The sequence below is a fragment of the Apis cerana genome, linkage group LG15 (genome assembly GCF_029169275.1).
Source record: "Apis cerana isolate GH-2021 linkage group LG15, AcerK_1.0, whole genome shotgun sequence".
NCBI classification, from domain to species: domain Eukaryota; kingdom Metazoa; phylum Arthropoda; class Insecta; order Hymenoptera; family Apidae; genus Apis; species Apis cerana.
Genome location: NC_083866.1, coordinates 3,063,016 through 3,077,629, shown reverse-complemented (window position 1 = coordinate 3,077,629; position 14,614 = coordinate 3,063,016). Strand labels below are relative to the sequence as shown.

At 20.7% G+C, this 14,614-nt stretch overlaps 2 protein-coding genes across 18 annotated transcripts; one reads left to right on the top strand and one right to left on the bottom strand.

Annotated features, from left to right (window-relative positions):
• The first annotated feature begins 481 nt into the window (after positions 1-481).
• On the top strand, positions 482-2,319 carry LOC107998040 (transcription initiation factor TFIID subunit 8). Its single transcript, XM_017057053.3, has 5 exons — positions 482-694; positions 1,115-1,401; positions 1,530-1,680; positions 1,783-1,926; positions 2,017-2,319. Exons 1-5 carry the CDS (start codon positions 547-549, stop codon positions 2,178-2,180), a joined length of 894 nt encoding a protein of 297 aa, XP_016912542.1. The 5' UTR covers positions 482-546; the 3' UTR covers positions 2,181-2,319.
• LOC107997937 (vinculin) lies at positions 2,273-14,605 on the bottom strand. 17 transcript variants are annotated; one of them, XM_062085527.1, is made up of 21 exons: positions 14,304-14,573; positions 12,987-13,094; positions 12,766-12,911; positions 12,365-12,641; positions 12,084-12,284; positions 11,776-12,016; positions 11,396-11,628; positions 11,252-11,272; positions 10,690-11,056; positions 10,110-10,538; positions 9,903-9,994; positions 9,679-9,772; positions 9,311-9,349; positions 8,912-9,031; positions 8,593-8,664; positions 7,975-8,001; positions 7,713-7,837; positions 7,350-7,589; positions 7,181-7,271; positions 5,321-5,356; positions 2,273-3,914 (listed from the first exon to the last, which is right to left on the bottom strand). In XM_062085527.1, the coding sequence occupies exons 1-21, from the start codon at positions 14,358-14,360 to the stop codon at positions 3,745-3,747; spliced, it is 3,186 nt and encodes a 1,061-aa protein (XP_061941511.1). In that variant the 5' UTR covers positions 14,361-14,573; the 3' UTR covers positions 2,273-3,744. The 17 variants fall into 17 exon arrangements, with proteins under 17 accessions (XP_061941511.1, XP_061941514.1, XP_061941513.1 ...); XM_062085536.1 differs by lacking the exon at positions 2,273-3,914 and adding an exon at positions 4,920-4,969; XM_062085530.1 differs by lacking the exon at positions 5,321-5,356.
• Positions 14,606-14,614: the final 9 nt, after the last annotated feature.

The window sequence follows — 14,614 nt, the reverse complement described above, 5'->3', positions numbered from 1 at the left end:
TACAAATGCACATGTTATTCGATTATGTTTTAAATTAGAATTACATTAATTATTTATTTTGAATTTAGTGTCAGATGTTCAGTTACACGATTAATATATTAAATGAAAATGCAACAGATTATTAAAATAATTATTGTTAAGATTTAAAATGATTGGTAGCATAATTCTATAATAAACTAACATAAATACAATTTTTTTTTATTTTACGAAATTATTATAACTTTAAATATAATAAATTAAAATATATTTAATATATTAGTTAGTATATATTAAATATATAATAAAAAACTTAAAATACACAAATATAACATAGTTTAGTTAAATTTTGATAGATTTAGGAATTCATGAATATCATAGAATTGTTATTAAATAGAATCATTAAAAATATGTATTTTGGTTTTATTATCATTATTATTTATTTATTAAAATTTTATTATTTTTATTGTTAAAATTTTATTTTATATTATTTTGGATTATTTTAAAAATTCTATTATTTGCTATGATGGCGCGCTAAACAGTTATTTTTTGCATAGTAAAATTTATTTTATGTTTGTATTCAACATTATGGACATTCAAATAACAAATACACGAAGAAAGATATTAAATCATGTAGTTTGTAGTATTTTAGTAGAATGTGGTTACGATACTTGTGAAAAACAAGCATTAGAAGTTCTCACAGAAATGTTACAATCTTGTAAGGATATTAATTTCAAAATATTTTTAACCTCTTAATATTTCAAACTTATTATTTTATAATATAATATAATATATTATTATTTTATTTTATAATATAATATAATATAATATAATATAATATAATATAATATAATATAATATAATATAAATCTTTTTTATAAATAAATTTTATAATATTATCGTTTATTTTTTTTTAAATAAATTTTGATTAATTTATTAAAAAAGAAAATATTTATTATTATATTAATAATATGTTTTATATATATATATATATATAATTATATAAAACAATAATGTAAATATTTAAAAAAAATGAAAAAATATTTTTAAAATTTATTTGTTAAATTTATTTAAAAAATAAATATAATTTATTAATTTTATTTAACAAATTTGTAATACAAGCAGAAATTATTTATAGTTATCGTTGAAGTTGGAGAATCAGCAAGAAATTATTGTGAACTTTCTGGTAGAACAGAACCACTCATTGCAGACGTTATAGTAGCATTAATAAATATGGGTATAAAATTAGATAATTTGGAAAGTTATGGAAAGAGAGCTAATAGAACAGTTTTACCACCACTTCAACAACAAACTCAATCAAAGCAATTAAATATTTTGCAAGCTGGAGTGAAACAAAGCCACCCATCTCATATACCAAGTTATTTACCACCTTTTCCTGATCCACATGCATATATTAGAACTCCGGTAAAGTAAGAAATTAAAGTAGATATAATTTTTTAAAAACTTATAATTTATATAATTATCAATATTTTAATTAAAACACATGTAGTTTTGAACTACAGTTTTAACTTATTTAATTTATTTATAAACAGACACATAAGCAACCAGTCACGGAATATGAAGCAATAAGAGAAAAAGCAGCAACACAAAAACGTGATATCGAAAGAGCTTTAACTAGATTTATTGCAAAAACTGGAGAAACTCATAGTCTGTTTTTAACAGAAGATAATAGTATGTTTCCATGTAAGTAAAAATCTTATCATATAATCAAAAATCTGATTCATATAAACTAATAAATTTATATGTACTTGTAAATGTACTTTTAAAAAATAAATCTATTTTCAGTAATATCATGTAAACCACAATTTCCTAGTTATCTTTCTGCATTGCTTCCACAAGATCAAATATTTGAGATTGATCAAGATTTTCAATTTGAACCAAGTCCAATTAAAAAGAAAAAAGAACAAGAAACAGAAGAATCGGAAGAAGGTCTGAATATTATTTAAAAAAATTTAATTATCTTAAATAAATATCAAGAAATTAATTTTTTTCTAAATAATTTTATATTTTATATTTTAGGTATAAAAGGACAAAATGAAGATATTGAACAAAATGGAGAAATTACAACGCAACAAGATGTTATAGATAATCCTTATTTAAGACCAGGAAAAATACCAAAGAATAAAATACCAGGAGTTACAGCTCCTGGATTACATTTAATGAAAAGGGATTCTCTTGAATGATTATAACAATTGTATTTTTTTGTTAATTTTATTATTTTTTAGATTAATATTGTGTATATAATGCTTTTATGATACAAAATGTATTACACTAATTTTTATATTCGTTTATATAATAAAAATTAATCTTTATTATAAATAATTTCATATAAAATTATTTTATATTACCAAAATTAATGTTACATATTACAAATATTCGATATAAATTAGGTAATATTAATTATATAAATATTTACTGTATCTAATACCTAATCTAAAATTTTGTTTAAATATATATTAAATTGATTTTACATGTAAATATGTTTGGTTTTATTTGATCTAGTTTTTAAATTGATTGCTTACTTTGTATTACGTTTTAATATATCATTATATTTATATTGCACATATATAGCACCAGTTTAAAAAAAAATAAAAATATGGAAACAGTTAGATAAGATTAGATTCTCTAAAAAGAATGAGTAGATAATTTACAAAAATAGATTTCTTCATTATAATATTGTATGTAAGATTTTTTACACATAGAGTAATGCATTAATTAACATAGTTTTAGCACGCTTAGCTAATACCGAATTATTCCCATTTCTGAAACTACTTCCAAGAATTCTCTAAGTAACGAGAATCAATCATATTTTGTTCTTCTATTTTATTCTTACTCATTCTCGATTTAAGTAACGAATTCGGATTTCCATATATAACTGACATATTGTAAATTCGATACAGCGTCAGTTAAATGTATAGTAGTTTAGTTAACGTAATAACATGTATTAAAATTATATTTGCATTTTACTTGCAAAAATACATTACCTTATCTTAGTCAATAATTTTAATATCTATAGTTAAAAATTTTATTCTTATTAATTGTGCTGATTTTAGATTGATGTGTGTGTATGTGTGCGCGCGCACACGCGCGCGCGCATACATGCACATACAAAATATATTTACTACTAAATACATAAAAATATATAGCACATTGGTAATTTATATAAGGCATAAGCTCTATCATCTCTATTTTACTTTCTTACTTACTTGTTGAAAACTATATAAGAGAGATAGGCTTTAGAAACTGTTATAATTAAGCATTCCCTAAAATATTTCATCTGAAAATATCTTTCGATTATACTTTTTAACAACTGAGACATATCTCTTAAAGAATTCATTTTTAATATCACTAGCATATTTACTATAAATTTTAGCACTTATATATAGAAATGATCAATACATTACAATCATTATAAACTAATGAATCTTTTAAGAAATATTCAAATGAATATCATTAAAAATTTTTTAAATATATGTATTTTTTTTGTATGTATAATTAAAAAATATATGATAATTATTTCTGAAAATTCATTTTTTAAATTATGAATAAACTAATTTTATAAATTTTGATTTCTTTTACGAATTCCATATGTAATTAAATTAATTTTAAAAAAATTAATTTTATAAAAATTGAATATTTCTTGATAAAAAGATTTTAAATCAATTTAAACTCAATCAAATTTAATGTAATGTTAACAAATCTTACCTAACTTTTATAATTCACTTTCATTATATTGCGATTGCTTGCTTAATATTGATACCAAGGTTGTCGTCGCACCCACCGTAATTTCATACCAGATGCGGTACGTATTTTTATACTAGCACATTCTGCTGCACGAACAGTTTCTTTCACGCTTTGCATAAGATTTTGAGCATTTCCAACTAACATATCTGTTGCTTCCTGATCTTCTTCCGTGCCTATATTTTTTGAAAATATTTTAAATAAAAATTACATAATAAACTTAAAATATCCAATGTAAAACAAAATTGAAGAAAATTTTTAACATGTTCCATAGATTCAGAGAAATATATATTATTTCAATATAATTTCAATAAGTTTTAATAAATTTGAATTTAAAATCGAGTAGAAAAACTATATTAAAAAAAATTAAAATAGTTCATTAAAAAAAAAAAAAAAAAAAAAAAAAAATCCAAATATATTTCGTAAAAATTATCTTCGGTTGAAATCATGACGAAGATAAAATTCACATATACACTAGTATACTATGCTATGAAACAAGTTAAAAATAAAGATATTTATTTTTATTTTTAATTCTTTAAAATATACTATACTATAATTAACATGTATGATATTCAAATAAAAATAGCTGTTGTAGACAACTATTATAAATATTTTCAATTTAATAAAAATTTAACTTTTAACACATAAATGTTGCGTGCCATAAATGAAAATTTTTATTTGCAAATAAAATAAAAAATGTACGAAAATGAACGAATTTCTTATTTATAAGAAAATTACGTGCAGATAATAATACTAATTTATAATACTTTTAAAATACTATATTCTAATACTAATATTTTTCAATACATAAAAAAAACATTGTGTGTATGTATATATATATATATATATATATATATATATATATATATATATATAGTATTTGTATATTACAATTTAAAATATTTTAAAAACAATGAAATGTGTAGAGAAAAAAAATCATGCAAAAAGGATAAAATATGTGCATAAAACTTAAAATAAGATGTAAATATTAATATTGAAAAGATGAATAATATAAGTTAATGAAGATTCAAGATAATAAAGTTAAAGATTTTAGTCTAATTTTTTAAAAACAAATTATATATGTATATGCATATAATATAAATATATTGGATATATATAATATTATTTCTTATACACACAACATTAATTTCAACATATTATTTATTTTCAACTATATTTTCTATACTAATTTATATTTATTTTATCAACTTACTGCAGCCAATCAATTCGTCTATGTCATGATGAGCACAGGCATATTAAACCATTTGTTTTATCAATAAATCAAAAGTTAGAAAATTGAATAAAATAATTTCATGTTTCATGATTTATAAAAAAAGAAAATTTCATTTATAAAACTAAATGTAACACTTTAATAATATTTTTTTTATTTTATTAAATATTTCAAAATTTTACCTAATAAAATAATTATTATTCATATATTATACTTTTTTTATTAATCCATTATGAGAAAGCCTAAAATATACATGCACTGCAAGTGCAAGACTGTATAATATCTACAAGTAAATAAAAGAAACGCTAAAGAAAATGGCAAAAACATCAAGTAATTTGTTAATATTTTTACCATAAAGCATCAACTCTTCCCAGGTAGGGAGCATTTCTACATATAAAAAATGTTATTAATAACTATTTTCATTAATCAATCAATAATTTTTTATAATATAAATTATATTTTTTATAATTTTTTATAATATAAATTATATTTTTTATAATTTTTTATAATATAAATTATATTTTTTATAATGTTTTATAATATAAAATTTTTTCATTTTTATTTTATTTATTTGATAATTGGCAATCTATGTGAAAATTATTTGAAAATATAAATATTTAAAAAAATATGGGCAATACAGGAAAATATTTCATTCAAAAATTATAGAATATTAAGGGAAACATATTTACTTGATTAATAATAATTTTATAAAAGTTAAATTTTTTATTTTTGAAACTGACGTGTGATATTTACATTATATAAACATAATATATCTTTGTATAAATCATTCTTAAGATATTAAAAAGATATAAATCATTCTTAAGTTCTTATGTATGTTTAAAATATATATATAGTTATTAATATAAATATACACGTAAATTTAAACGCTAATACCAAAGATAAGTTAGATTTCAAAATTGATATATCAAAATTAATAAAATATTCTATTTAAATTAATATAATATGTAAGTAATGTTTTGAAAACATTTAAATATCTGTTATAATAAAAAATATTGGTTTTTATTTTTTAGAAATTACATTTAGAAATTATTTTATTTAAATACGACATTCATAGAACTTTAAAAAATTATTATTAAATAAAATATCATTAAATAAATCAATATTATATGATATTTTTTTATTCTATAACTTTTATCAGAAACATTTTTCTATATAATATTTTTTATTCACAGTATATACAAGATAGAACATAATTAGAAATATTTCAATTATTCCATAAATATTCTATAATTTTAGTGAAAAATATAAATATAAATAATTATTGAATTATTATAATATTATTGAAATTAATTGCATAAAAAATATATGAAGATTAAGTATTTTTTTTTTTAAATAGAATCATATTTTTTATCGATTGATTTCACTAACAATTTTTCATAAAAGAATATTAAACTATTCAAAGAATTTGAATTTGAATTTGAATTTTATAAAATTTATTATACAGAAGAAAAACATGAACAGAAGAATACTGTTTTGTAACTTTTTTGTCTTTTTTATATTTTGCAAAATGTAAGATAATATATATATATATATATATATATATATATATATATATATATGTAAATAATAAATTGATTAATGTAGTAAAAAATATGATTTCATTTAATTAAAAAAATAAATTTAATCTTCATATATTTTTTTATATTCATTCTTTTATATATTCAAATAAAAAAAATCATTTATTAAATTATGTTTTTAAAAATTTTTTTTAAAATTTCATTAAATAATCAAAATAAATAATTTTAATTACTTTGTTCCATTTTGTACATAATATAATATTATATACAGGATATTAATATAGACACCTTTGAAGAATCAATTCTAGAGACAAAAGCAAATTCAAAAGTTAATATAAAAATCATTGGTTAAGACTCATTTAACTCATAAATTATTAATTAATTTAATTATTTTATTATTTTATTATAATTAATTTATTATAAGTTACAAATAATTTAAATTCATATTAGATAAAACGAGAACAGAATATAATAATGATATAACAGAATAATCTCACTTTATTTCTGTTCACTTTGTCTAATGCAAATTTCAATTGTTTATAACAAATAAGCTTTAACTAACATTTTTATACATCAACTTTTGAGTTTATTTTAATCTCTGGAATCTTCTAAAAATGTCTTATGAATATATTAATATTCTATGCATTAAATTAAATAATTATGTATACTTTACCTTGTGCACCTAACATTGTAGCTTTCACTGTTGATAATATTTTTAATTGCGTTCCTATAGTAGGTATTCGTTCACAAACTTGAAGAAGATTCTATAAAATAAATATAAAAGATATAAATTTTAATTACACAATATTATATAAATTATAATAAATAAATTATATACATACTGTACGAATACGTTTATCTGTGCATTCTCTAGCTAACTCCTTAGCTAGACGAGTAACTTCCTGAGAAGCTTCTGCAATAGCCTTAGCACATGCAATCAGATCTCTTTTATTACCACCTTCTCCTCTAACTAAGCCTGATAATCTGCCCATTAAAATAGCCATTTTTTTCGCAGCAGCGATAATTTCATTATCCTTGCTCGACCATTGTCTTACTTCTTGATGCAAACCATGAGCAGCCATCTGTTTTCATCATCATTTCATCATCATTCATCATTCATCATCATTGATGAAAAAAATATTATATAATATTATATATATTAATCTTAGAAAATAAATAATTAAAAAATAAAATTTTATTAATACCATTATAGGTTGATTAGGTTGCGGTGCATGCATAAACATTTCATCTTCATCATCTGTTTCTGGTGGCGGAGGTCGTGGAGGTGGAATATCTCCACCAGGCAAAGGAGGACGTGGTGGAACAACCTCTGAATAAATTAAAATTGTCTATAATAGTTATTATAAAAATATTATATTTTTTGCCAAATATGAATTTATTATCAATGAAAAAAACACTGAACACAAAAATCAACATTCATAGAAACAATGCATATTTCATAATTACCATCATCATTATCATAATCGTAAAAGCCTTTTATTCCATGTTGCATTAAAAATATCAATATATATTAATAGTTTTAAGTTATGTATCAATACAATAATTACTATAATAAAACATGCACTAAAATATGATAAAAACAAACATAATAATTATGCAATGTATTAAGAAACAAAAATAAAAAATATTCGTGTTAATTGTATGTTCTGAAAAAACAATGAATAGAATTGTTAATATAAAAATAAAAATAAATTTATATATTATTTATATAAATTTATATATAATGATATCAGTACAAGTGGGTAAATGAAAAGTAAATGAAAATTGCTAATTGAAAATAATATTTAATGAAAATAAATGCAATGCATTATTTTTTTTAATAAAAATATTCATATTCCTTTTATAATTTCATTATTTTTTTGATAATTGTATATATTTTATCATCTTTTTTTATTTTCTATTATAAAATATATCTTTCTTTATTTTTTATTATAAAAAATTATAATAAAAAAAAGAGTATATATTCAATTTCATTATATACATGCTTTTTTTTCATAATTAAACAAAGTTTTAAATATTGAATACTTGCATTTCCAATTCCTAAAAATACCAATTTCAAATTACCTCCGCCGTGAACTGATTTTTCTAACTCGATGTCAGAAGCCAGTTCTTGATATAGGAGATCAGGGTTATCTCCTGATAAAAAAAATAATTACTTTCATGTCTTAACATCAACAAAGAATTTTACTTCGAAAATTTATATATTCATTTTCATTTTTGAGCAACTTATTAATAAATATTTTTCAACAAGAGAAAAGAATTATATATAGTAATATTTAAAATTTTTATAAATTATATAATATTTTATAAATATTATATAATAATTATTTAAAATTTATTTAAACTTATTTTGATTGTTTTCTTTTCAAATAATAGTAAATACCTTCACGTGCCCACTTTGGTAATGGACTGATAGAGCGATGTTGGGATTTATTTGTGTTTAGACTAGGGCTGATGACACATAAATTGCTTGGCGATGGTTGATTTCTTAAAGGTTCACCAACTAGCATTTAAAGAAATGTTCACAAATATTTATATATAAATTTCTTATTAAAATTTAAAAATAAAACAAGAGAAATTATGTTAAATTATACTGAGATATCCTATTTTTACACAGATAATGTTTTATTAAATTTAAAATTTAAAATGAATTTAGCATTGCATACGTTTTCAGATCATTAATATTATTCATTTTTATATATGTAATGAAGTTTTAAATATTTAATTAATAAAATATGATAATTGATCATGCATAGATTATTTTCGTATAAATATATAATACCTTTATCTATGAAGTAATTATATTGACGGCTTGGTTTGTCTGTAAGAAATATATTAAGAATTTTTATATTATGGAAAAAGAAATATTTGAACTTTGCCTAAGAAAATATATGTATATTAAATGAATTTTATCCATTTTAATAATGAATAATTAATAATTATTGCAAAGCCATAAGTCAATATAATAAATTAAATAAACAAAGATAAAATAAAGTTTATAAATAATGCGTGAGTAAATGTCCTATAAAAATAAAATTATCAAAAAACATATATTAAAATATTACCTATATTCAGAATAAATTAATTTTAATAAAGTATATATTTTTACAAAAGAAACAAATTATTTATAAAAATATTTTATATGCTTACCATCATTAAGATGTAATTGCGATACTTCTGGCGGAGATATTACATCTGGTTGAAGTACGATAGCCTTACGAACTTGTCCAACATTAGATAAAAGCTATAAATAAATAAATAAATTAATCACAATAGTAATAATTAATAATAATAAAAAAAATATTTATCTAATTTAAAATCTATTTATCTAATCTAATCTAAAAGTATGTTATTTTATATTTTATAGTACTTACTGTACGATTACTTTCTCTCCAATGAGAAACTGCATTATTATCATTAATATTAATTGCAACTAATTTTGCATCTTGGACCATTGGAGCAACACCTAAACAAAAGTTTTAAAAAATTTAATATAATTTTAAACTGTGTTAAATATAACTGATTTGTAAATATTATTATTAAATATATATTATTAAATAACATGATTGAATATCATTTACTATTTTGAAGAATATCTGTAGCCTGGTTTACTCTTTGAATGAATGCAGTGTCTTCACTATTGTCACTTTCTTGTTTCGCTACAAGTATTACTCTATTAGCTAATCTGGCAATAGCAGCTGTATTGTCAACCATTTTTTGTGGATGACTTTTTGCAATAGCTTCTTCACATAAAAACGAATGCTTTTGCATCTGTTCTTCTGAAGTTCTAATGAAATCTCCACTATCAGTTGCTTCATCACATAGTGCTCGAACTCTTTGCATTGTATCTGCATATTGCTGTCGCAAATTTTCAAAATGTTCATCAGCTGCTTTACTATCAGGATAAGTCATTCGAATACGTCCAGCATTAATTAATTGTGGTGTTAAAGATTCAACTTGTGAAGCACTTGTAGTTAATGCTTCTGCCAATTTTTTATTGCCTCCACTTCCTAAAATTTAGGTATATATTATATAAATAAAACAATAATAAATTTGATATAAATATAAATATAATAGTTTATAGTGAATAAAAAAAATATAATAAATAAATATAAATAGGTAATATAATAATATATATGATGTAAATACATATTTACATACCACCAGCAGCCACCATTTTAGCTGTTTTTGTTGCTCTATTAGAAAATGTTTGAAGAGCATGAGTCTTATCATTAAAATTTTGATCTCGGCCTAAAGAACCTTCTGGAGTCAATACAGCATCTGTAAATTGTTTCAGAGGCGTCGTTATATCAATGAAATCTTCAACTACTCTAGATACAACAGCTTGCTGTATTCTGTTCTTTAGCTCATATAGCTTATGTGACAATTGACGAGCGATTTCTTGAGCACGAGGAGTATTTCCTTGACCATGAGCACATAAATCACCAAGTTGATGAGAGAGATTATCAACTTCATCACAGAGTTGTAAAATTTCTGCTTTATGTATTCCTGGTAAACCCTCAGCAACCTAATTTAGAATATAAATTAAATTAATTAATATAAATTAAATAAATTATAAAATATTAAATAAAATATAAATTAATTAAAATTAATAAATATGAGAAAAATTAAAAGTTTATATGTAAAGAATATAGTGATGATATAATTAAATTACACTATTATTATTTTAACAAATATTTTAACTATTCTACACTAAACTTACACTTGCTATATGTTGTTGATTCTTTCCATTTGCAGCATTTAAATTATTAAAATTAAATGATAAATCTTTGAATTTGTAACTATAACTATCATTAATTGAAAAAAAATATTTAATATATATATATATATATATATATATATGTACCTTTTTTCCTTCATGTATAATTAATGCTATTGCTCTTTGACCAAGTCCTTTATCATCATGTTGAGGATTAAGAAGCCATTTATTTGCTTGTTCTAAACGACCTGCAACTGTATGAGCAGTCTGTGTGGTTCCAGATTTATCAGCAGCAATTATGGCAGAAGCAATAGAGCTACGAAGCTCATTTATTTTTTCTTTTATACTACGTGCTAAAGCTTCTGCTTGTGGTGTAGTTCCTTTAAGAATAAATATATATATTATGAAAAATTAAAAAAAATTAAAAAAATTAAAAAAATTAAAAAATTAAAAAAATTAAAAAATTAAAAAAAATATATATTATGAAATATATTTTACATTTATATATATATATGTATTATACAAACCCTTCTCATTTTGTCTTAATTCACAAAGAGCATTGGTCATAGTGACAATTTGTGAAGTTAATTTTTGTAATGATTCTGCTTGTGATGGCGGAAGATATCTTTCTGCTAATCGTTGTGCTTGTTCAACTATTTGACGAAGACTCTTTTCTCCTAATCCACCACGCAATGCAAGTCCATCATCTAACCAATCATAAGCAGCTCTTATTCTAGACTCTATAGCACTTTGTGCTTTTTTTAACACCTTAAAAGAAAATAGAAAAATATAAAACAATAATTAAATTTTATATTTCAAAAATCTTAATACTTACTGTTAATTGGTCAGCATCCCATTCTTCTTCATCATATGTTGTAAGTTGTAATACCCTAATAATTTCATTTAATTCATCTGACATTCTACCTGATAAATAATTACGATTTTCAGCTGCTTCTTCTGCCCCTTTACCGCCTTGAGAGATAATGTGAATAAATATTTTCATGGAGCAGATGAGAATTGGTGCAAGTGTTTTTACCTTTACATATTTCATAATACTTATTAAGATATTAATAAACATTATTACAATATATTGATATCAAGTATTCTTGTAATTACCTGTTCTAAGCAACGTACTAAAATTTCTCTATGCACTTGATGAGTTAACTCTTTTTCTCGAGCACTTACTTCTTTTGATACTTTACTGAGGCAAGGACTTAAATTTTTAAGAAAATGAACTAAATCTTCCATTGTTTCAATAACTTCGGTTACTGCCAAATAATCTAATACTCTTTTACATTCTCTAATAATTTTACGTACTTCACTTTCATCAAAACATAGTAATAAGGAACTAGTTCCTTGAAGAATACCACGTGAACCTTCTATAAGTTTTTTTCTAATAAAAAGAGAAAAATTTAATTTTTTTAACTTATGATAACATTATTTATCATTATTTAACATGTTAACATTGTAACATGCACAATAGTATTATAATATAAATTTTATTTTATTTTTTGTACCTAGCTGGTCCAGAATAAGGATCTTGTTTTAACATAGCTGATGCTTCTTCTAAAAGACGTGAAGCTCCTTCAACACGTTGTAATGCAGCAGGCATATCTTGTTTAAGCAAGGCATCATCAGAAGAATTAATTGTTTCTTTTCCTACCTATATATTAATAATAATATAAAGTAAAATGAATTATTTTTAATAAAATAAATTTAATTTTACAAAATAATTTACCTTAACAAGATTTGCTACTGCCATACTAACAGCTTGTACAGGTTTTCCTAAATCAGGCATTGCATTTCCATCTTCAGCTTCTTCATGTAAGATAACAAGTCTCGAAACCTATATTATTACATTTTATAATTTACATATTTTATAATTATTTTGTTTAATATTTTTTATAAAAGATAAATATTAACAAAAAATATATATGTAAATATAAAAAAACTTCTTAATTATATAGAACTATTTAATATATAAAATAATATATATAATATAATAATATAATATAATATAATAATATAATAATATATAAAAACTATTTAATATATATAATATATAAAATAAATATTTTTGTATAATTATGAATATATTTCATACATATATAAGTATTTCAATTTTAATATAAAAATATTAATTGCATATTATCATTTCTAAAATAAAATATAATTTTTTCTATATAATTTTTCAAAGTATATTAATATCTATATAATTTTGTTTGTCAATTATATAGTAATTATATAATAATATAATTATATTTATATGTTAATTATATATTAATATTGTTAATATTTCATATTATTATTTCATTATTATTATTAGAACATATTCAAACTTATTTAATTTACGAAACATTAATAATTTCATATATATAATGTGTGGGATGTTTTAATGATAGGTAAGATTCTGCATGTCCATTTTTGGAAATACTGAGTAATCTCAGATGACATGGTTTCTTATAATGTTATGTGCTGGGATTGAATTTCATATAATTTAGCTTTTAAAACTAAAAATGAATTTAGTATTCCTGTCCTATATTTGTAAAATGATGTCATAGTTCTATATAAAGAAAGACAAGTCATTTGGTAAAATTTTATAATGAAAAATATCATAATAAATACTTATTATTATTCAATAATAATAATAATAATAATAATAATAATAATAATAATAATAATAATAATAATAATAAGTATTTGAAGCTATTAAGTTAAAATTATAAATTGTCACTTCAAGTTTCTTATATAAATTTTCTTATATAAACTTATATTAAGAGATATGTTAAATAATTTAATTTGATAAATTTTAAATGTATAAAAACATATTTTTCAAAACAATATAAAAAACATTTGATATATTTTACATATATATTTATGTAACTAAATTATTTCTTAAATATCAAGTTATCTTCTTTTCTTGAATATCTGTTCTTTCTTTTTTACTCTTTTCTTTCACAAATGAAAAAATTGATGACATTTTTAGAAATATAATAAAATTAATAATTTTCTATAAATCTAAGAATTAAAGGATAGAAAAATAAATATTAATTACCTGCTGTGCGACAGGTTCGAGAATACTTTCTATAGTTTTTGTATGAAATACCGGCATTTTAATAGTTTTACTTTAGAAAATGTAAAAATATTAATTATTAGAAAATATTTACACAAAAAAACTTTCTTGAAATTTTAACAAAAAAATTATACAAAAATATTAACAATATATTAAAGAATCGAAGAACTTTTGTAACGAAGTAATGTGAAACAACTCATTTAATGGAGATGTAATGAGAAAATACGTAATTGATGGATCACATCAACGATTGTACTATTCGAGAAAATGATATCGATACAAACATAGAAATC

Bases quoted from the DNA above. Each gene is read 5' to 3' on its own strand.
- LOC107998040 (XM_017057053.3), top strand. From the start codon at position 547: ATGTTTGTATTCAACATTATGGACATTCAAATAACAAATACACGAAGA. The intron at 1,402-1,529 runs GTAAAGTAAGAA...ATTTATAAACAG, and splicing joins ATGCATATATTAGAACTCCG to ACACATAAGCAACCAGTCAC. The intron at 1,681-1,782 runs GTAAGTAAAAAT...ATCTATTTTCAG, and splicing joins AGATAATAGTATGTTTCCAT to TAATATCATGTAAACCACAA.
- LOC107997937 (XM_062085527.1), bottom strand. From the start codon at position 14,360: ATGCCGGTATTTCATACAAAAACTATAGAAAGTATTCTCGAACCTGTC. The intron at 12,285-12,364 runs GTAATTACAAGA...AAATATGTAAAG, and splicing joins TAGTACGTTGCTTAGAACAG to GTAAAAACACTTGCACCAAT. The intron at 9,350-9,678 runs GTAAGCATATAA...TATTTCTTACAG, and splicing joins GCAATTACATCTTAATGATG to ACAAACCAAGCCGTCAATAT.